The sequence below is a fragment of the Aplysia californica genome, unplaced genomic scaffold (genome assembly GCF_000002075.1).
Source record: "Aplysia californica isolate F4 #8 unplaced genomic scaffold, AplCal3.0 scaffold00096, whole genome shotgun sequence".
Classification (NCBI taxonomy): Eukaryota; Metazoa; Mollusca; class Gastropoda; order Aplysiida; family Aplysiidae; genus Aplysia; species Aplysia californica.
Window position 1 is genome coordinate 910,081 of NW_004797366.1, and position 21,776 is coordinate 931,856.

General features: G+C 38.7%; 1 protein-coding gene across 1 annotated transcript in view; it reads right to left on the bottom strand.

Annotated features, from left to right (window-relative positions):
* Window positions 1-10,023: 10,023 nt before the first annotated feature.
* The window catches only part of LOC101845766 (serum response factor), a gene marked incomplete in the record, with an annotated part of 23,482 nt that continues 11,729 nt past the window's right edge, over window positions 10,024-21,776 (bottom strand). The window contains 4 exon segments of the mRNA XM_013080712.2: window positions 10,024-10,326; window positions 11,254-11,309; window positions 11,985-12,128; window positions 21,346-21,438. Of these exon segments, the coding sequence (XP_012936166.1) occupies window positions 10,234-10,326; window positions 11,254-11,309; window positions 11,985-12,128; window positions 21,346-21,438 (386 nt within the window).

The window sequence follows — 21,776 nt, forward strand, 5'->3', positions numbered from 1 at the left end:
TGTATGTTACTCTCTTGTAACACATCCGTTTTTCGGCACTTATATGACCTTATTGTGTCGCAAGTGCCGTAAATCTCTTACTAAAACTAAAAATACTTTTTTTTAAAAATTATAATGGCACTGTCCAAGACATCCACCTGTCTATGACAACCACTTTTCTCTTCAATAATGGGTGGCTGTCTTGGACAATTTCGAGTGTTTCTCATTTCTTCGGGCAGCAACATTCGTAGTGCTGCGGTCTGATGTTGTGTTTTGTGTAGGGCCGCAAATGAGACTCATCTGGTCGCCTAAATATTGTTTTTGCTCACATATTTATTTTTTTCATAACAGATTTTACTTTCTGCATTCCAGTTGTTTAATCTTATGAAGTGCAAAGTCAACCACTTTTAGGTCGTTCTGTATGTAATGAAACCTGTCTTGCGCCATAAGTAAGGTGAAGATTGTGCTGGTGCTAACCTTGATGTGTCTGTCCTAATGTTGCATTGCTTCTTTCAGCTACATTTACATACGTGTACGTTTTATGGCTCTGTAATGGATACCATGCCTTTTGATAACATATCTTCACCATCATTCAAAAATGCAGTGTGTCCAAAATTCGGAAAAAATGAAAATCAAGTATGTTGTGGACAGTAGAGTTTTACGAGGTGCTTGGATTTATTCTCGTCTCATTACTCTTCTGAAAATAGTTACAGGTACAGATTTAGGCAAATTTAACATTTTGTACTAACATAGTATCCTGTCAGAAAAATAAACAGTTTTTTTTTTTTTTGCTTCTCCTGAAAAACCTGGTATTTTGACATAGGACAACTCCTGAAAAACCTGGTATTTTGACATAGGACAACTCCTGAAAAACCTGGTATTTTGACATAGGACAACTCCTGAAAAACCTGGTATTTTGACATAGGACAACTCCTGAAAAACCTGGTATTTTGACATAGGACAACTCCTGAAAACCTGGTATTTTGACATAGGACAACTCCTGAAAAACCTGGTATTTTGACATAGGACAACTCCTGAAAAACCTGGTATTTTGACATATGATGAATGTCTGCAAGGATATGATGTTAAACAAACTGTGTGGGTAGTTGCCCTTATTCTGTCTGTCTCAACTGTGGAAGTCCTGTTTGGACTTCTCTGTTGACACCCACCCCTTGGCGCTCATATGACCTTATGCAGTTGCGTGCGCTGTAAAACTTCTACTAAAACAAAAAAAACCTGTGGAAGTCTGTGTGAGTTAAGTCATTCAGAACAGGCACACTGCTTTTGTTGAAAGAAAACGCAAATTTATGCAGGGACTTTTCTGGATATAGGAGAGATTTTCCTGTTTGAAGAATGTCTTTTCTTCCTTTCATGAATTTGAGTATATAATTCCTCAAAGATTTCTGTTCTTCTTCTTGTTTATTTCCTTGGTATGATTATGTAGATTTTTTTAAATTGTGAATTGTTGAACAAGTGCCTGTTGATTTACCAGCATTACATTTTGTCTCTAGAGTTTTGAGAAATAGATAACTTTTTATTGATCTCCACTTTAGAGAAATTTCGTCGGAATAGTAAATACACTCATGTACAGGTCAACACACACATACATACACACTTACACACACTCAGGAATAGTCATTGGATAGACATACAAAATAATGTTCTCTCCAAGATGACAATGACTTTAGCCCGTACTGTTGACAGTACAAATGAATTTTTATAACCGTTGGTTCTTGCTTTTTTTTTAAAGATAGAACGTTTACTTCTAACAGGTATCTGGTATTCTGAATGTAACGGGTGCTTGTTGTCTGCAATGGTCTCCTTTGATGCTTTCACAACACTGATGTTGTAAAGCTGTATGAAAGAGTTGGTTGAGCTGTGAACAACTTTTGCTGTCATTCGTATGACTGTCCAAACGTAATATGTTGTTGTTTAGAGATGTTACCACCGTAACATGAATCTCTGAAAGTACTCAAGCTTTCTGTCCATTTCAAATAACTGGAATGCCAGTATTTCTTTAAAAGATATAGCCTTTGATTATCCTTTTTACCACACTGTCAAGATGTACATTCCAGGACTGCTTGTTTGCTACCTCAGAAAATTACAAAGTTCTATCAGATCAGTGCCTAATTTTGAGAAATTTGACTTTAAAGATTTTGAATTTCACAACATGACATGTCAAACGTTTTTGAATGCAAGTCTTTGAATATATTGATAATGACTCTGAATAATCCTGGGATTTTGATAGAGCAGATGGAACATTTGGTTTCTGACCTCATGGTCTTCTTAGTAACTCAAAACAGTCAAAAATGTCAGATAGAACTTTGTTATTCTAAGGTGGCCTGTTGTCTTCAGTCTATAATAGTGATCAAACTATCCAAGTGTCTGTACGCCAGGGTGGCCTCAGCGGTCTTGTCAGTTATTTCTTTGAAGGCTGGAAGAAGAAGAGGTGTCTTTTCTCTGTAGATTAGATGGTTTATGCAATTGATTTGATGACTGTTTTGATTACTGTTCCAGGAATCATAAGTAATCATCCACAGTATGATCAGAGATACCTATGTCATGCATGTGATTAAGACAGAAAGTCAGAAAGATTACCATTCATTGTTTCTTCTCAGGATTACCACTACTGGAAATGAATCTCATGTTTATATTGTGGAACTTTAAAAGTAAAACTCCCAAGGAGAGAGTACTTTGGTATTATCTTGAGAATAGCCCTCGCTTCTATCCAAAAGCACAAAATTATAGTTTGTTTGATAATACCATAACTGTGAGGCTAAAGTCATTTATGTTGAGCTCATGTTCTGCCGCAGTGTGATAGTACATGTGTCAGTGTGTGATTGGTGTTGCCTGTGAATGCAACATTAAAGTGTTTGCTTCAGCTGAAGTCACATAAGCATTACCCTTGGAGTTTCATGTTTCCAAAGACATTATGCAATAGAGCACTTTTTTAGGCCTACACATTGCGTGATAATATGTTCACGTGCTAAACAGTTGATGAAATGTCAATGGCGTTATGCACTGCTAACCATGTGTAACTTGTTTCTTTGAAATTTTTCAACTCGCTGAAAAAAAAAAAAGCGCTTTTGATTTAGATGATGAGAGAGATAAGACACAAAAGTTAGCCAAATGTACTGTTGTACATTGCATTATGTAGAAACCAGGACTCGCAGATCGCACCCAGCAATGGTTTTAAGTATAAAATATAGTTGACCTATTTCGTCCAGTTGTATGGTAAGAGCTTAACACCATTGATATGTAGTGTTGTGTGTTTGAATGTTTGATTTTGACAAAATTATGTCAAGATTGAGATTTGATGAAATAGTCTTAAGTCGTTATGTACATTTGTTGCACAATACTTAATCCCTGTGAATGTTTCAGAGGTTTGTTGGAGTGGAAGTTGATATTTTGAATGGATGAAGTAAAAGTTTTACATAACAAGAGACAACGTATCAGACCTTTGTTTGGCTGTGCTTAAGAATAAGAGTCTTAGAGTAGACTCAATGTTTTTTTGTTGCCTGTTGATGTGATGTACAGAGCGAAGACACTCCAAAACCTAAGAACTGTGTTCTTGGGGAAAAAGACCTATGTGAGGCAGCGTGGTGGAATCAGGCTCTCATCAATTTTTGGACATGCAAAGTTATTAGTATTATCTTAAAGCTTGTTCACTAGTCTTTATTTGGATGAAAATAATATCCATTTATCTTGAATACAAGTCGAGATATTTGAGATAGAAGGAGGTGGGGGGTCACCTGTTTTCAGAGGTAAAATTAAGGAGAAAATGACAGCCAAAGATTAGTTATTTCCTTAGCTTAAGAGCCTGTGGTAACTGAAAATTTACATTTTTAGTGCCTTTAGTCAACATTTTTTTTTAAAAATCCACACAGAAATCAGTTCTTTAATGGGCATGAAAGGTGTTGAGAAAAAAACCAAAATTAGATAAAAATTCACAAACCTGCGGAAAAATTCATGTTTCATCCCTTTTATTATTTTGACGAGAGCCTGATTCCGCCACGCTGCCTCACATATTCTTGGAGCCGAATATGGTTATATAATGATAACCAGCGTTGAAGTTTTGTTGCCAGTGGAAGAAATTGGGCATAATTTAATTGGCCTAAGTTTTCCTAATTTCTGTGCATGGGTAAAAGATAACAACAGTTGAGAAGGTTGCACTTTTTCTGCTATTGAGTTGATAAAAAATGTCTGCCTGTGGAGAAATTATTCCTTATTCCATTCTTGAGCCAGAGACATGCAGCAGCATTCACATGTCTTTCAAGTGTACTTGGTGTTTTACCTTTGTGAGTGCTAGACTTACGTTTGAATTGTGTGTGTCTGAAAGGTACAAAGGGAAAATGGTTTGGTTTTTTTTTACTAAATTGGCCATTATTTTGTATGAATATGTACATTATACGTACAGAGAATATATATATGGTAATACTGTATAACACGGATAGCTCGAATTCGTCGAGACCGGCCTTGGTAACTTTCGAGGGATCTGTTACAAAGATAAAGAAGAAAGAAAAAAACGGGACCGCAGGCACAGTTTGACGGATGTGTGATTTCGAGTCATCTGAGTTCGACCTATCCGTGTTGTACTGTATATTACTATTACTATTACGTGGTCTGTGTATAGAATGAGGGACTTGTATGTGATGTGATCTGCTTTGCTCTTTCACTTTCCAACATATCTTCTAGATTTTTCTTTTCTCTCTTCATTGCTCTCTTTTCATGGTTGTGGTTAAAGTTGGCAGAGATAGAAACGTGTACTTTTATTTTTATCATGTTCCTATGTAAGTGACTACACTAACAACGATGTCGGATCACTAACGGTTACACGTTGGCGGCCAGGTATTCACATGTACTATGCCCACAATTTGAAAAAAATATTTTTTATTTTATTGCAGTTTCGTATCTGTTAAATTTCTTGCAAATATATTATGCTCAGGAAATATTTTGTTGAAATTCAAATTCTGCATGCAGAGAAAAAATGAAAGAAAATATAGATTATAAAAAAGGTACTTGTAAAATATTTTCAAGAATGAAACAATTTTTTCTTTCCTCTGAAAAATTTTTGTTTTCTGGGCCTAGGACATTTGAACAGCTGGTGGAAGATTTGCTTTTATTTTTTGTGTGCTATTTATTGCTAAAGACTGTTTTGTTTCCTTTTCTGCCAGGTTCAAGGGAAATAAAGATTCATATTGACATTTCCAAAAAACAAAGTCTCCTGGTTTTTATTGTATCAGTTGATTGCTGTCAGATTTTCAGTTCATCAAAGTAGTGTCAGAACACATGTTTTGTATCACGTGATATCGTTAACCAATACAAAATACAGTGGAGTCCACTTAAAACAAACTCTCTGGGACAGTAGGATTTTCTCCGGTTTAGATGAGTTTTTGGTTTGCAGAGGTCGCTCGAAAAGAAGCAAAAAATCTAGGCTTTCATTTTCTTTCGATTTACCTGTTTTCAGATTAACTGTGTTCGGTGAAAGTAGACTCCACTGCTTACTTATGACTATGACTGGTCCCAAAATTATTACTGAGCTATTTCATAAGACAACAATTCTTTGCCATTGGCTTAGGGAAGTGCGAGCGCCTGACATGCCATGGTGCACTTGATACAAAATATAGAAGTTCCTATTTTTGTTCGCTTTTACACAAGTGTCATAAAGTAAAGTAGTTCTCAGTAACATTTTGACATCAAAGTACCCGGTATGGTGCTTGTAGCTTCTTACTTCGCCTGGATGTTGTTATATTGTGTGCATTCTGAGATGGCAGATGAACACACAGAAAAGAGGAAGGCCTTACCCGAGCCATCAGTCACCCTAGATTCTGTGATGAATGTACCTAATGCAAGACAAATATGACATAACTCCAAGAAAAACATTTTTATAAAAAGTTTAATCACAAAAGTGGTATTAAATTAGATTGCATTATATACAAAAACCTTACATTTGTTCATCAGCGTGGATGAGAGCGTTTGTCACAGTGGAAACACAATGACAGCATAATATTGTCACAGTCCGACACTCACGATGACAGCATATTGTCACGTTCTAACACTCACGATGACAGCATATTGTCACAGTCTGACACTCACGATGACAGCATATTGTCACGTTCTAACACTCACGATGACAGCATATTGTCACGTTCTAACACTCACAATGACAGCATATTGTAACGTTCTGTTCTGACACTCACTATGACAGCATATTGTCACATTCTAACACTCACAATGACAGCATATTGTCACGTTCTGTTCTGACACTCACTATGACAGCATATTGTCACAGTCTGACACTCACAATGACAGCATATTGTCACAGTCAAAACACAATAGTCTAAATCATTTTTGTTCAGGTTTCTAGTTATGGATAAGGCAAAATGTCCTGATACTTGCTTCTATCCTCAATATGTGAGGGGTGCTGACAAAATGAATGACTTCTCACAATCCACAAATGGAAATTTTGGCCAAAAACTGACCCAAGGGTCAAATTTGTCCATTTTCTTTTGATGCCACCTTCTTCAAGTATAACAAGTCTTTCATTACGTCCTACTTACCATATACATCTATTTCCATGGGGCTCAAATCAGAGAAGTAACTCATTTTGTCAGCACGCTTCACATATATATATATATAAGATAAGATATAGTCAGGTTTTTGCTTCATCCACTGACCCAGTCACTGAGACATTCATTTTAGCTTTAGCTCAACTCAGGATAGCTGTGGTTTTTACATTTTAAAAATCTAAGTTTTCTCAAAACAACAAAAAATGGCAGTGGGTGGTTGTCGGGTGATGTGATGTGGTTTGCTCCTTCTTTCCTACCACACATTTATCGTCCTTATCTCAACTCCCTTCTTTTCTTTGTATTTTGTATGTTACTCTCTGTTACCACCTCTAATCTGCGGCTCTTTGTGTTGCAAGTGCAATAAAACTATTAAAACTCTTACTACAACTATAACAAAAATTAATGACAAGTGGGTGGTTGGCGATGCTGTTATGTGGTTTGCTCCTTCTTTTCTATCAAACATCATCTATCGTCCTAATCTTTCCTCCATCTTTTATTTGTATGATGTAACTGTCTAGTAACACCAATTACTTTTGGCACTTATGTGAATTAATATTGTTGCAAGTGCCGTTAAACTCTAACAAAAACTAAAAATGACAAATGCCATTGTGTAACAACGTTAATGATTACGACGTGGCAAACAAACACTTGTATAGATATATTTGAGTTACCTTGCGTTCTCAGAACAGGCTGTACGCATTCACCAATACACACACATGCACAAATATCTGGTCACATACAAGTTTCAACCAATCATCTCCCTAGACTGCACACACAAGCACCTGGCAGCATAGCCTTCATACAAAACAAATTGCAACAATCTGTCCTTTCGTCCTAAATTTAAAATAACAATAAAAACCCATCCCTGCAACTGGAGTTGTAGACAAAAAACAAAATTGTTAATGTTAAAAATTTGTTCCCCAAAAAGAAAAAAAGCAGGACCTAAGAGCAAGAATGGCGAGACAACTGGTCGCCTTTAATGACAAGTGGGCTAAGTCAGATTTCGGGGGTTTCCAGAAATCTTGACCTACACCAAAAGTGGACATTGCCCTACCTACAGGAGAAGTTTGGTTTCATTGGTGTGTATATTTGTTTGGTTATAGAGAAAACTCTCCTTGTCTTTTAAAGAGACTGAACAAGGGGCAAAAACTTTACCTTCGATTTTCTCAAAACAACATTTTTCGGGATAGCCCCCTTGTGCTTAAGCAAGACAACATTCCTTGTCATACCGTCGCTATATTTTCTATGTCATAAAAACTTCCATCACATCTACGATGGCACTGAGGCACACCCACCACAGTTCAGTTGGTTTCATGCTGGACTAAAGTAAAATGGTGACGCTTGCTTCAAAACAACTCCGGTGGACCTTTCTTGAACTTCAATTGTTTGTTTGGTTACAAAGCTCTCCTCTCCACTGGCTTAGTCCTATCGGAAATGGACTTTAAATTTATTTTTGTTGGGTTTTCTTTTTAAGTAGGTGTTTTTATCAACTATTGACTGCAAAGACTATGTCTCTCCTGTGTTGGAGCATGTATCAAGGAAGTCGAGATCTGAAAGGAGGGAGGAGTAGTACTTGAAGAAATTACTTCCTCTATGTCTACTACCCAGACAAAGCTGTATCATCACATAAACCACTTAAGTCATCATTGGTATAGATGAACAGCTGAATGTCCAATATGATGTACTTGTACTGCTCAATAGAAAATGAAAAGCCTTAAATTTGTCACTTCATTGCAATACATATATATAAAGCCAACACTCGTTATGATTTGTACATTCTCGTTCTTATGCTTAGAACTTCCAGCTCCCTTACATCTCCTGTACAATTTTGTTCTCTGTCTGTTGTTACAGGAACTGCTAGGTTTTTGTTTCTGCTCAATCTGACCAGACACTTTGAGTGTTCAAACTCTGGTCTTTAGTGCTTCTCTCTGATGAAGGTTCGTTTCATGCAATGTCACAATGTGTAACTCTGATCTTCAGTGCCACTCTGATGAAGGTGGCCTAGTGGTTAGGCTACCAGACTCGTAATCGTGGGGTTCGAGCCGCGGGGCCGACCTGGAGTCCTTGGGAAATGCACTTTCAACAGATTTTCCTCACTTCACTCAAGTGAGAATGGGTTCCCGGCCATAGACAGCAAAAGATCTTGTCAGTATGTGAGTGTTTTAGCGCCTACAAATGGCTGCTTGCACTGTATGCTTCTTAGGAAGTTGAGGTTGTTTCACAATGCTCTCAGGTCTGCTAGGGTAATAGTATAGATTTGTGACGCGCATAGAGCTTGCTGTTGAGCGAGGATTTGTGCAATACAAATGCTATCTATTATTATCATTATTACAATGTGTAACTCTGGTCTTCGATGCCACTCTGATGAAGGTCTGTTTCATACAAAGTGTAAAACTCCTCTCCTCCCATCCATTTTTTCAACACAAAGACAACAAAGCTCACTGACTTCTTCATTCTTCATACTGTTTAGATATTTGAGAATTTAAAGTTATCAATATCATATAGGAGCTCATCCTTGTGCCTAATGATCAACATCATGGTGGATGATTTTACAGCAACACGGGAACACATACAGCTGTTAGGACTGCTACAACGGTGCACCAAGAACAGGAACACGTACAGCTGTAACACTGCTTCAACGGAGCACCAAGAACGGGAACACATACATACAGCTGTAACACTGCTTCAACGGTGCACCAGGAACTGGTACAGCTATAACACTGCTACAACGGTGCACCAAGAACGGGAATACATACAGCTGTAACACTGCTACAACGGTGCACCAGGAACGGGAATACATACAGCTGTAACACTGCTACAACGGTGCACCAGGAACTGGTACAGCTATAACACTGCTACAACGGTGCACCAGGAACTGGTACAGCTATAACACTGCTTCAACGGTGCACCAGGAACTGGTACAGCTATAACACTGCTACAACGGTGCACCAGGAACGGGAATACATACAGCTGTAACACTGCTACAACGGTGCACCAGGAACGGGAATACATACAGCTGTAACACTGCTACAACGGTGCACCAGGAACTGGTACAGCTATAACACTGCTACAACGGTGCACCAAGAACGGGAATACATACAGCTGTAACACTGCTACAACGGTGCACCAGGAACGGGAACTGGTACAGCTGTAACACTGCTACAACGGTGCACCAGGAACGGAAACTAACATAGCAGTAAGACTGCCACAACAGTTCAACAGTAATCAGACAATCACAATCAATAAATTAGAATAACAAAAGTAATTACAACTTCAGGCAAGGTAGTCGTCACATAAACATCCCAATATATTCCACATGAACAAGCTGAAAAAAAAATTCTTATAACTTAGTATCGTCCACTTGGGACAAACAAATCACTCAAATGATTCTCAATCCCAGTACAAGGCAACAAATCTACTTCGTGTGATGGGACTGTCCACTTCAATCTTATGTCATTCAGCACTTTTCTTTCTCTTCTTTTACAACAGTACAACACGTCCCCACGCAGCAAATGAACACAAACCGTTCTCCCTCTTCCTCAATCTCAAACACAAACTATTCTCACTTACTTCCTCAATCACAAACACAAACTATTCTCACTTTTCCTCAATAACAAACACAACCCATTCTCAATCTTCCTCAACCACAAACACAAACACTCTCTCACTTTCAGTCTCGGATCACTCATTTCTTTGGTTTCTTTAACGGCGGCGGCTGCATCTGAGTGGCTTCCCCTGCAGAGCTCTCCACACTCGGGGGAGGGGCGAGTTGTAACAACTGAAACAGACAGAGAATTGAGAGAGTCAATGTTAGTTGTAACAACTACAACAGACAGAGAATTGAGAGAGTCAATGTTAGTTGTAACAACTACAACAGATAGAGAGAATTGAGAGAGTCAATGTTAGTTGTAACAACTACAACAGACAGAGAGAATTGAGAGAGTCAATGTTAGTTGTAACAACTGCAACAGACAGAGAATGGAAAAAGTAAGAAATGTCCGATATATCATGCATGCTAGAGACATTACACTACCAACCATAGAATTACAAAGTTCTATCTGCTCAGAACCCAACCCAGTTCTGAGAAATTGAACGTTTCATTAAAAAATGTTGAGTTTCACAACATCGCAAGCTTTTTCGAATGCAATTCTTTCAATATCTTGATAACGACTCCGAATAATCTTAAGATTTTGATAGAGCCGATAGATATATAGAACATTTGGTTTCTGACCTCATGGTCTTTGTGACTCAAAATGGCTAAAAATATCAGATAAAAGTGTGTAATACTAAGGTAGCAGTTATACAACAAACCAACACGTAAGATTTATATCCTTTCTAGTGTGTATGCAAGAGTGAACATGAACTTTGTACGTAACACCATTGCCATTGTGAATGACTAAGACAAATTTCTCCTGCAAGATGAATTATATTTAAGACTGTCAATGTCATCTAATACTCAAAAGTCAAACGAACGAACTGGATTAGAAATGTGAAACTCAATGCAACATCAGCCCGACTTGCTAAAAATGTCAAACTAACATGTTGGAAATGTCGGGTTAACCAGCTAATATATCAGGTTGACTTTGCTGCCAAATCCTGCTAATTTGCTGAGAAATCTGCTGACAAAAATGAGGTAATCAGCTGACAAAAATGAGGTAATCAGGTGAAACATCAGGTAATCAGGTGAAACGTCAGGTATACTCACAGGTGCTCCGCTGAGGGAGACGGGGACCGGGATTGTAATGATCTGCTGCTGTTGGCCTGAGGGCAAACACAAAACAAAAAACCAAATGTTATAACATACAAAGAATGACATAGTCTATGAAGATATACAGTGATGCTATCTGGGAACAAAAACAAACAAAAAAACCCCCAAAAAACGTTATAACCTATAAAGAAAGACATAATCCATGGAGATATACAGTGATGCTATCTGAGAACAAAAACAAAAAATGAACACCCGCCAACAACCCACTGTTATACATGCAATGACACAGATGGAGATGAACAGCAATGCAGGTTCTACCAGGTCTTAGAAAAAATGGTTGAACAAAGAACATATATACATTCATACGTATACATTGCATTTCGAGCTCATCCTACTTGAAATATTTCTATTCACTAACTACAAGGGTCTCAAATTCGGGATTGAAGCCCGCAGGATGATATTTTGCTGACCTTACTTGATGTCATAGGTTTAGTGTTACTGGTGCTGCCAAAACTGTCAATTTTTTAGAGGAGAATTGTCCCCGACCTTCCCTGAACTTTCCAGCTATAAAAAAGATTTAGCCAGTCACAGGTATATATAAAATAAAAAAGTGAAAAACAGAACAAAAACAGTTAATGTAATTGTAAAGGGAAAAAAAAAGCAAACACAGCGACACACTGGCCACCACACAAACTTCCAACAGCTGGGAGACTAGAGTGGAGCTCTACCTGACGGTTGGTCGGCCTGCGTCATAGAGATGGCCGTGGCAGGTTGCTGGAAGTTGAAGATGGTGCGGTCCTGGATGTTCTGTGTGGGCGTGGCGTACACGACGCCTTGTGGTGTGTGGTACATCACAATGCCGGGGGTCATTCCTGCCACAGAGAATATAATTATTGTGTGTAGTCTGCCACAGAGAATATAATTAATGTGAGTAGTCTGCCACAGAAAATATAATTATTGTGTGTAGTCTGCCACAGAGAATATAATTATTGTGAGTAGTCTGCCACAGAGAATATAATTATTGTGTGTAGTCTGCCAAAGAGAATATAATTATTTATTGTGAGTAGTCTGCCACAGAGAATATAATTATTGTGTGTAGTCTGCCACAGAGAATATAATTATTGTGTGTAGTCTGCCACAGAGAATACAATTATTGTGTGTAGTCTGCCACAGAGAATATAATTATTGTGTGTAGTCTGCCACAGAGAATATATATAATTATTGTGTGTAGTCTGCCACAGAGTAAATAATTATTGTGTTTGGTCTGCCGCAGAGAATATATATAATTATTGTGAGTAGTCTGCCACAGAGAATATATATATATAATTATTGTGAGTAGTCTGCCACAGAGAAACAGAGGGGTTGTATAGTTATTGCGTTTAGTCCTTTCCCCGTCGTTTTATGCAAGAAAAATTCTGAAATTATGCAAACTGAGCCAAAAAATGTGAAATTATGCGATTCTGTTAATTTTAACAAAGAATGATAAAGGAAAATAATCAGAAATTATGCAAAAAAATGATCAAATTTTGCTAAATTATGCGGGGTACATAAAATCATGGGGACAGGTAGTCTGCCACAGAGAAAGAGAGGTGTTGTGTAGTTATTGTGTGTAGTCTGCCACAGAGAAAGAGAGGTTTTGTGTAGTTATTGTGTGTAGTCTGCCACAGAGAAAGAGAGGAGTTGTGTAGTTATTGTGTGTAGTCATTTGTACCACAGAGAGAAAGAGATGATGAACATGTGTTGTCATTTGTGACATAGAGAGAGAGAGAGATGATGTGTTACATGTGTATTCATTTGTGACAGAGAGAGAAAGAGATGATGTGTACATGTGTTGTCATTTGTGACACAGAGAGAGAGAGAGATGTGTACATGTGTTGTCCTTTGTGACACAGAGAGAGAGAGATGGTGTGTACATGTGTTGTCATTTGTACCACGGAGAGAGAGAGGTGATGTGTACATGTGTTGTCATTTGTACCACGGAGAGAGAGAGGTGATGTGTACATGTGTTGTCATTTGTGACACTCGGAGAGAGAGAGAGATGTGTACATGTGTTGTCATTTGTGACACAGAGAGAGAGAGGTGATGTGTACATACATGTGTTGTCATTTGTGACACAGAGAGAGAGAGAGAGAGAGAGATGTGTACATGTGTTGTCATTTGTGACACACAGAGAGAGAGGTGATGTGTACATACATGTGTTGTCATTTGTGACACAGAGAGAGAGAGAGATGATGTGTACATGTGTTGTCATTTGTGATACAGAGAGACAGAGATGATGTGTACATGTGTTGTCATTTGTGATACAGAGAGAGAGAGATGATGTGTACATGTGTTGTCATTTGTGACACAGAGAGAGAGAGATGATGTGTACATGTGTTGTCATTTATGACACAGAGAGAGAGAGAGAGACTTGATGTATATTCATGATATATCGTTAGCCACATGATTCAACTCCCTACGTACAGGGAGACAAATTTTACAGGAGGAGCAAAAAACTGTTTCATTTCCTTTTGCTTGTACCTATACATCTGACATTCAGATGTATGAAAACCAGTTGGGGTTTTTTTTGTTGGGATTTTTTGTTGTTTTTTTATGGCTGTGTTACATAAGTTGCTGCACACAGGTGTTTGAGATATCTACCCGAATCTGCGTGATTGAACCACCGAAGTGACAGTATGGCGTTTGGGCGTTTGAATCACGTTAATCAAAGCGACATGCTTGACTTAGTTTTAGTAAGAGTTTTACGGCACTTGCAACACAATAAGGTCATAGAAGTGCCGAAAAGATTAGAGATGTTACAAGAGAGTAACAAACACAAAAATGAAGGAGGAGAGATCAGAACAATAGATGTTTGATAGGAAAGAAGGAGCAAACCACACCAGAGCACCCGCCAACCACCCACTTGCTTGACTTAAGGACTACAGACAAAGACAACAGTTTTTAAGAGTAGGCCTAATCATACAGCCGTTCCATGTTAATTTCAATTGCGTGTAATGCAAACCGAGTCAAGATATTAGTATTTTTAGTAAGAATATAAATTGTAAGGTTCAGTATAATTAATTTAATCCTGTAATAAAATACAGATGCTTTCAACACTGGCACTAACAGGACAGCTTCCAAGTCCATACAAATGTAACAAACTACACACAATCTGGGCCGATCCACTGGATTTTGTGCAAGCTTCTTGTCCAATTCCTTCTCCTAACTTGCCCGGATTTTGCTTCAACAAGCATTTCTCTTTCTTTTGTTTTTACACAAGTTTTCTTTCTTCTTCTCCTTTGAGTTCCCCTGCAAGATCTCAGAGGTAGTCAACTGCTGGTTCTTCAACCTGCACTGCAACTGATTTTTATTTTTATGTATGTGATTATTTATTCAACTTAGCAGGGTCCCTTGCCTTCAAGCAGGCACTTTCCGATTTCAAAAGTATTCTATACAAATATATGTTTTTGTTGGGTTTTTTACTAACTAGAGTATTTTCAGTTTTGGTAGGAATTAATTTTGAACTTTTTGAGGGTAGCAGCAAAGACCTACTCATATTGACTTGAAGGCCACGAAGTCATTTTTCACTTGCACAACTTTCACACAGGACTTTTGAGATTTTTCACCCTTCTCCGAGATAGCTAGGAGTTTGATCTTACCTACCCTAAGATCAGGAGTGTGGCTGAAAGACAGCAGTAAGAAGGAGCAAGGAGTAGCAGTAGAAAGAGTTACGGGTAAAGAACAAACAAACCCAGAGGAGACCCGGGATGGGGGGAAAATGTGGAGATGAAAGCAGATGACATGATGAGAGATTGGAAAAGGAAGTGAAAAGAGTAAATTTTAGAGAAGAAAATATTTTCTTCGCTGTCAGGTTTTGAACCCGGGACCTTTTGAATGAAAGGCAAACACCATACGTCTAAACTCCAAGAGCCTCCAGTTTCCTTCCAACTGCCAACCACACACACCACATTATCCTTACCATGCACACGCAAAGACAGGTTGCTCTTTTGAAACATCTCTCTAAAAGTTGTCTGAGACAGTGCATTGCGGTCTTGCTCTTCACATTTTCTTCTATATTCTTTGTAAAGGTCTGCAATGCTTTGAGAATCACAATCAAGAATGAGTTTTCCTGTATTCTCTTCGCAGTCATAGGAAGGCATTTTGTCAAGTTTGTCGAAGAATTCCTTCACAAGAAACTGTTTGTCATCTTCTGCTCTCAGGTAATATGACAATCTTCCAGCTCCCTTATCCGAGTCATGGGAACTTTCGTTACCTTCTTTACAACAGCTACGAATAAACCACTGTGAGAGGCCAGTTGTATTCATGAACATTGTTTTGCAGACTGGCAGAATTTCACCAGAGATTCGTTTTAAATGAAAGAGTAGAGTCTGAAGCCTACAAGAATCTACAGACACTCTCCTGCGTTTCACTGGAATTTGATGAATGAGTTCTTTGCTGAACTCCCTTTTAGCTGCGTCTGTAAGGCTCCATACATGTTTGAACATTGCTTCTCTATCCTCCTGAGTGAATTCCCGACACTTCATGGAAGCAGCTTTACACGAGCAAGGCTCTTTCATTTCGCGAGCTGGGATCTCTTTTCCCCTTTGGGTGACATAGGGTTGACCCTTGCAGCGGAGTTCTTGCCTTTTAATTTGTTTCCACTCTCTTTGACGCATTCCTTTTCGCTTTAGGGTATTGTGGACTGCGTCTTCATACGCTATGAGGTTTTTAACAAAAGCAGCTGTTTCTGTTTCTCGGAGTTCAGGAACAGTAACAGCGGTAGGTGCAGCTGTACTGCCAACTGAAACTTCTACAGGAGAAGTTGTTGGAAACTGGGAAGAATTATGTACCTCGTTAGCAATATCATTATACTGAGCTTCTGAATTAGCAGAAACAGGATCATCTTTGTCAGTATTCTGAGGTTCTGATTCAGAAGTAACAGGATCGTTGGCGGGAGACTGAGGTTCTGAATCAGTAGTAACAGGATGATCGTTGGCAGTATACTGAGATTCTGAATCAGCAGTAACAGAAATTCCCTTGTCCGAGTCATGGGAATTTTTTTTACCTTCTTTACAAAATCTATGAATAAACCACTGTGAGAGGCCAGTTGTATTCATGAACATTGTTTTGCAGACTGGCAGAATTTCACCAGAGATTCGTTTCAAATGAAAGAGTAGAGTCTGAAGCCTACAAGAATCCGCAAACACTCTCCTGCGTTTCACTGGAATTTGATGAATGAGTTCTTTGCTGAACTCCCTTTTAGCTGCGTCTGTAAGGCTCCATACATGTTTGAACATTGCTTCTCTATCCTCCTGAGTGAATTCCCGACACTTCATGGAAGCAGCTTTACACGAGCAAGGCTCTTTCATTTCGCGAGCTGGGATCTCTTTTCCCCTTTGGGTGACATAGGGTTGACCCTTGCAGCGGAGTTCTTGCCTTTTAATTTGTTTCCACTTTCTTTGGCGCATTCCTTTTGGCTGTGTACCAATGGTAGATGAAGCTGTAGTGCACACTGAAACTTCTGCAGGAGAAGTTGTTGGATGTTGGGATGAATTATGTACCTCGTTAGCAATATCATTATACTGAGCTTCTGAATTAGAAGTAACAGGATCATCTTTGGCAGTATACTCAGGTTCTGAATTAGAGGTAACAGGATCGCTGGCAGGAGACGGAGGTTCTGAATCAGAAGTGACAGGAGGAATGTTGGCAGTATTCTGAGGTTCTGAATCAGAAGTAACAGGATCGTTGGCGGGAGACTGAGGTTCTGAATCAGTAGTAACAGGATGATCGTTGGCAGTATACTGAGATTCTGAATCAGCAGTAACAGAAATTCCCTTGTCCGAGTCATGGGAATTTTTTTTACCTTCTTTACAAAATCTATGAATAAACCACTGTGAGAGGCCAGTTGTATTCATGAACATTGTTTTGCAGACTGGCAGAATTTCACCAGAGATTCGTTTCAAATGAAAGAGTAAAGTCTGAAACCTACAAGAATCCGCAAACACTCTCCTGCGTTTCACTGGAATTTGATGAATGAGTTCTTTGCTGAACTCCCTTTTAGCTGCGTCTGTAAGGCTCCATACATGTTTGAACATTGCTTCTCTATCCTCCTGAGTGAATTCCCGACACTTCATGGAAGCAGCTTTACACGAGCAAGGCTCTTTCATTTCGCGAGCTGGGATCTCTTTTCCCCTTTGGGTGACATAGGGTTGACCCTTGCAGCGGAGTTCTTGCCTTTTAATTTGTTTCCACTTTCTTTGGCGCATTCCTTTTGGCTGTGTACCAATGGTAGATGAAGCTGTAGTGCACACTGAAACTTCTGCAGGAGAAGTTGTTGGATGTTGGGATGAATTATGTACCTCGTTAGCAATATCATTATACTGAGCTTCTGAATTAGCAGAAACAGGATCATCTTTGTCAGTATACTCAGGTTCTGAATTAGAGGTAACAGGATCGTTGGCGGGAGACAGAGGTTCTGAACCAGTAGTAATAGGAATGTTGGCAGTATTCTGAGGTTCTGAATCAGTAGTAACAGGAATGTTGGCAGTATTCTGAGGTTCTGAATCAGTAGTAACAGGAATGTTGGCAGTATTCTGAGGTTCTGAATCAGTAGTAACAGGAATGTTGGCAGTATTCTGAGGTTCTGAATCAGTAGTAATAGGAATGTTGGCAGTATTCTGAGGTTCTGAATCAGTAGTAACAGGATTTTTGGCAGTACACTGAGGGTCTGAACTGGAAGTGACAGGATCATTGACGGTATGCTCATGTTCTGGATCAGAAGTAACAGGTGATGCCAAAAGGACAGCAGACGGTGATTTGGGCTGTTGTTCAGCTGCAACGACAAAAGACAAAGCTTCCTCTGCTTGCTGTGTCCTTTCTCCTGTACTTGTATGTGGTGCACTTGGATCTTGCAGTAATTGTGAAGTTTCAAGAGGTGCTAGCTCAATGTCTGAAAATTAAAACGGAGAGGAAGAAAAACAGCTAGTTATATGAAATAGGCGGACACATAACAGCAAAAACAATCTGAGACTCTACAGTAAAACGAAGATTTTATTTTCGGAAGGACAGACCTATCACCACCTCAGAATTACAAAGTGCCACCTGCTCAATACAAAGTTTTGAAATTTGACATCAAAAGTTTTGAGTTTTACACATGTCAAGCTTTTTTAATGCAATTCTTTGAATATCTTGATGACGGCTCCGAATTTTCTTACGAATTTGATAGAGCAGATACAGCATTTATTGGTCTCTGACCTCATAGTCTCAGTAACTCAGAATGTCCAAAAATGTCAGATAAAACTTCGTAATTCTGAGATAGCGAATTGTGACAAAAAAACAACAGGAGAGACAGGCAGGTAGCTAGGTATTTGATAGATAGATACTGGAAAAGATAGGCGCTTGGACAAAATATAGAGTAATAGATACTCAAAGAGAAAATTGAAACGACAAGCAAAATGCAAGCAATAGTGTAATAATAGCAAGGATGATAACAACACGCCTGTGTTTATGGGGATAGTAAGAAAACTTATATCAATAAGAATAGCAATGTAAATAATAATGATGAGTGTGATAATATAGTCCCAATGATAATGGTAACAGTCACAGTAATAATGAGGGAGAGGGAGACTTCCTGGAAATGACACATACAAGTGACATTTCTTCTTCTTCTTCTTTTTCTTCTTCTTCTTCTTATTATTATTATTATTATCACTAATGGTGACAATGATAATGATAATAATATGAAAACTTTAAGAAATTATAATAAAGATAATAATAAGAAAGAGAATAGTCATAATAATAATAATAGTCATGATAATAATGATGATGATAATAATAATAATTATAATAATAATAGAGATATCTTATAACTTGCCTTTTTTGTTGCTTTGCTCTTTTCCTTCGGATGTTGAAGCCAGTGGCGTTTCCTCCAATGGAATGTCGAATTCATGCGGATCAAAATCCAAATGCTCTGCATCACCAAAGAAGACGTTTCCGAGAATTGGGTTGGCAGTTCCAGAAGAAAGGCAAAGGTTTGTTGAAGAGAAAGTACTGTTCGAATGTGTTGTAGAGTTGCTTTTTTCAAGTGACAACTTACAAGTATCTTCCCGATTCTGTTAAACTGATCCATGACTCAAGAATGATTCATCACACACACACAGCAAGACGCACACACTTAAAGGGACCTAAGATTCATGGAACATTTCAATTTAGAGATCTTTATCCAAAAGCCAAAGTGGTAAAGATTTTTACCAATGAATGTTATAAACAAAAAACTCAGGGCACCTTAGCCAGCTGTCAATCACAAACAAGTTTTAATTCACTGATCAATGGCTTTTGGCACAATTCACTGACTTGGTCAAGCCAGTATTAACATTAATTTCTTGATGTCGTCTCACCAACTTAGTCAAGCCAGTATTAACATTAATTTCTTTGATGTCGTCTTGCCCTTTCTCAACAACACAACCAAACCTGATTGATAACGCAAACTGTCTGGCCAAAAAAACGCTGGTCATCGGTAGGATTCGATATAAGTCAATCTCAACAAAGGCGGTATTTTCTTTTGATGTTACCCTCCAGTCCACTTTGACAAAAGCCACAGTCAAGTGGGTTGCTCCACCTACGGAATAGGTGGACACCCCAAAAAATCACTGGATGTGATTCAATCGCCCATTCGCCACGAATTTTACATGCAAATTTGGGACTGGCAGATATGGGCAATTGATTTATTGATTGATTAACACACTTTGCAGTATTCCTCTGAACTCCAGATTTTGACATATGGTGTATCAAAGCTTATACTACGGTATATAAAGGGATGAAAATGTTATTTTCAAAAATTTGGTCGTTAAGATGGTTGAATCAAGTGGGTAACGATATATCTGGCTTTTTACATCTTAACAGACAACTTTAAAGCAGTAGGCATGACACAGCTTTGTCTGGACAGCAGATATTGAGGAAGTAAATTGCCCAAGTACTACTTCCCTTACTTCAGATATTGACATCCTTGATATGCTCTCAAGGAGAGACATCGCCACTTCTTTTGGAATCAGGGAAAGTGTAAGGATGTGTCTTATTATTTCACAAGTGTGGTAGGGATGCTTTTTTTATGGCAATTAATTTAAAAAGTTGCCTAGGTGCATGTATAGTATGTGTTTTTGCCCAGTCATAAAGTCCCTGTCTACGGTGGTTCATCTTTTCATCTTGGGTGTTTCCAGATACTATCCAAGAACAATAAGTAAATGCTATTGAACATTGAAAATTTTTCTGATAATCTAATTCAGAAATTACAACTTAATCTTTATAGCCGTGCTTGACAACCTGGGCGACATTGCCAGCTAGAGGGTGATTTGGTCATTTTAGTGGGTGGTGGGGATCATCCGTGTGGCAACTGGTATTTTTTATTGTCCTGCTTGGAAATACATATAAGAGGGCGAATTGAAATTTGTTTGTATTTTTAGCCTCTTAACTCCTATCAGACTGCAAATGAGAATACTCCCAAAGCCCGACTTCTAAATAGTTGTGGTGAAGTTTCATGACTACACCTTAACATGGGACCGAGTTATTCATATTTGAAGTAAAACCTATCTCCCATAGTCAGATAGTAGGGCAGCTGCTTTTTTCCTTGGGTACTAAAAGTCAAGTGTGAGGCGGTCCCATAGGTGTGCAAGGTGGCAAAGTGAGCGCTGACAACAAAACAGTTGACAAGCGCTGACAATAAAACAGTCGACAAGCGCTGACAATAAAACAGTTGACAAGCGCTGACAACAAAACAGTTGACAAGCGCTGACAATAAAACAGTTGACAAGCGCTGACAATAAAACAGTTGACAAGCGCTGACAACAAAACAGTTGACAAGCCTTTATGGGAACACAGTTTAGATTTAGTAGGAGTCTTACGGCACTTGCAACACAATAAGGTCATATAAGTGCCGAAGATTAGAGGTGTTACAAGAGAGTAACAAAGACAAAAAAGAAGGAAAAGAGATAGAGGCGACAGATTTTTATTATAGGAAAGAAGGAACAAACCACACCAGAGCACCCACCAACCACCCACTATAGGAACACAGCAGATCACTTCTTCTATTATCGAAAGCAGAAATGTCCGGCTTACCTTGCATGATATTGATTGCTGACGGAGTGCTGGCAGGCAGAGGTGTGTTCAGTTCACCTGTTTGATTGTTCTGTGTGCTCGAGACCATTTGACCTGGAACAGCAAAGGTCGGTGTTGAGTTTTAACCCTATCCGTACGTCATATTTTACTATCGCATCCATACAACGCGGGGAACTCTGTGCCACCACTCAATCCTATCCGTACGTCGTGTTTTACTATCGTATCCATACAGCGTGGGGAACTCTGTACCACCACTTTCCAAAGAGGACATTTTCTTGTTAATCCGATCCGAAAGCTTTGCATAGCAGTCTGTCAAAAATTACTTTTTGAAAAATACTGAAAGTTTCACAGAGATCTCCACACTAAAAGTATTCTGAAATGTGAAGAATGCAACCCCGGGGGTACAAAATGACCTCAGGGCGTACGGATAG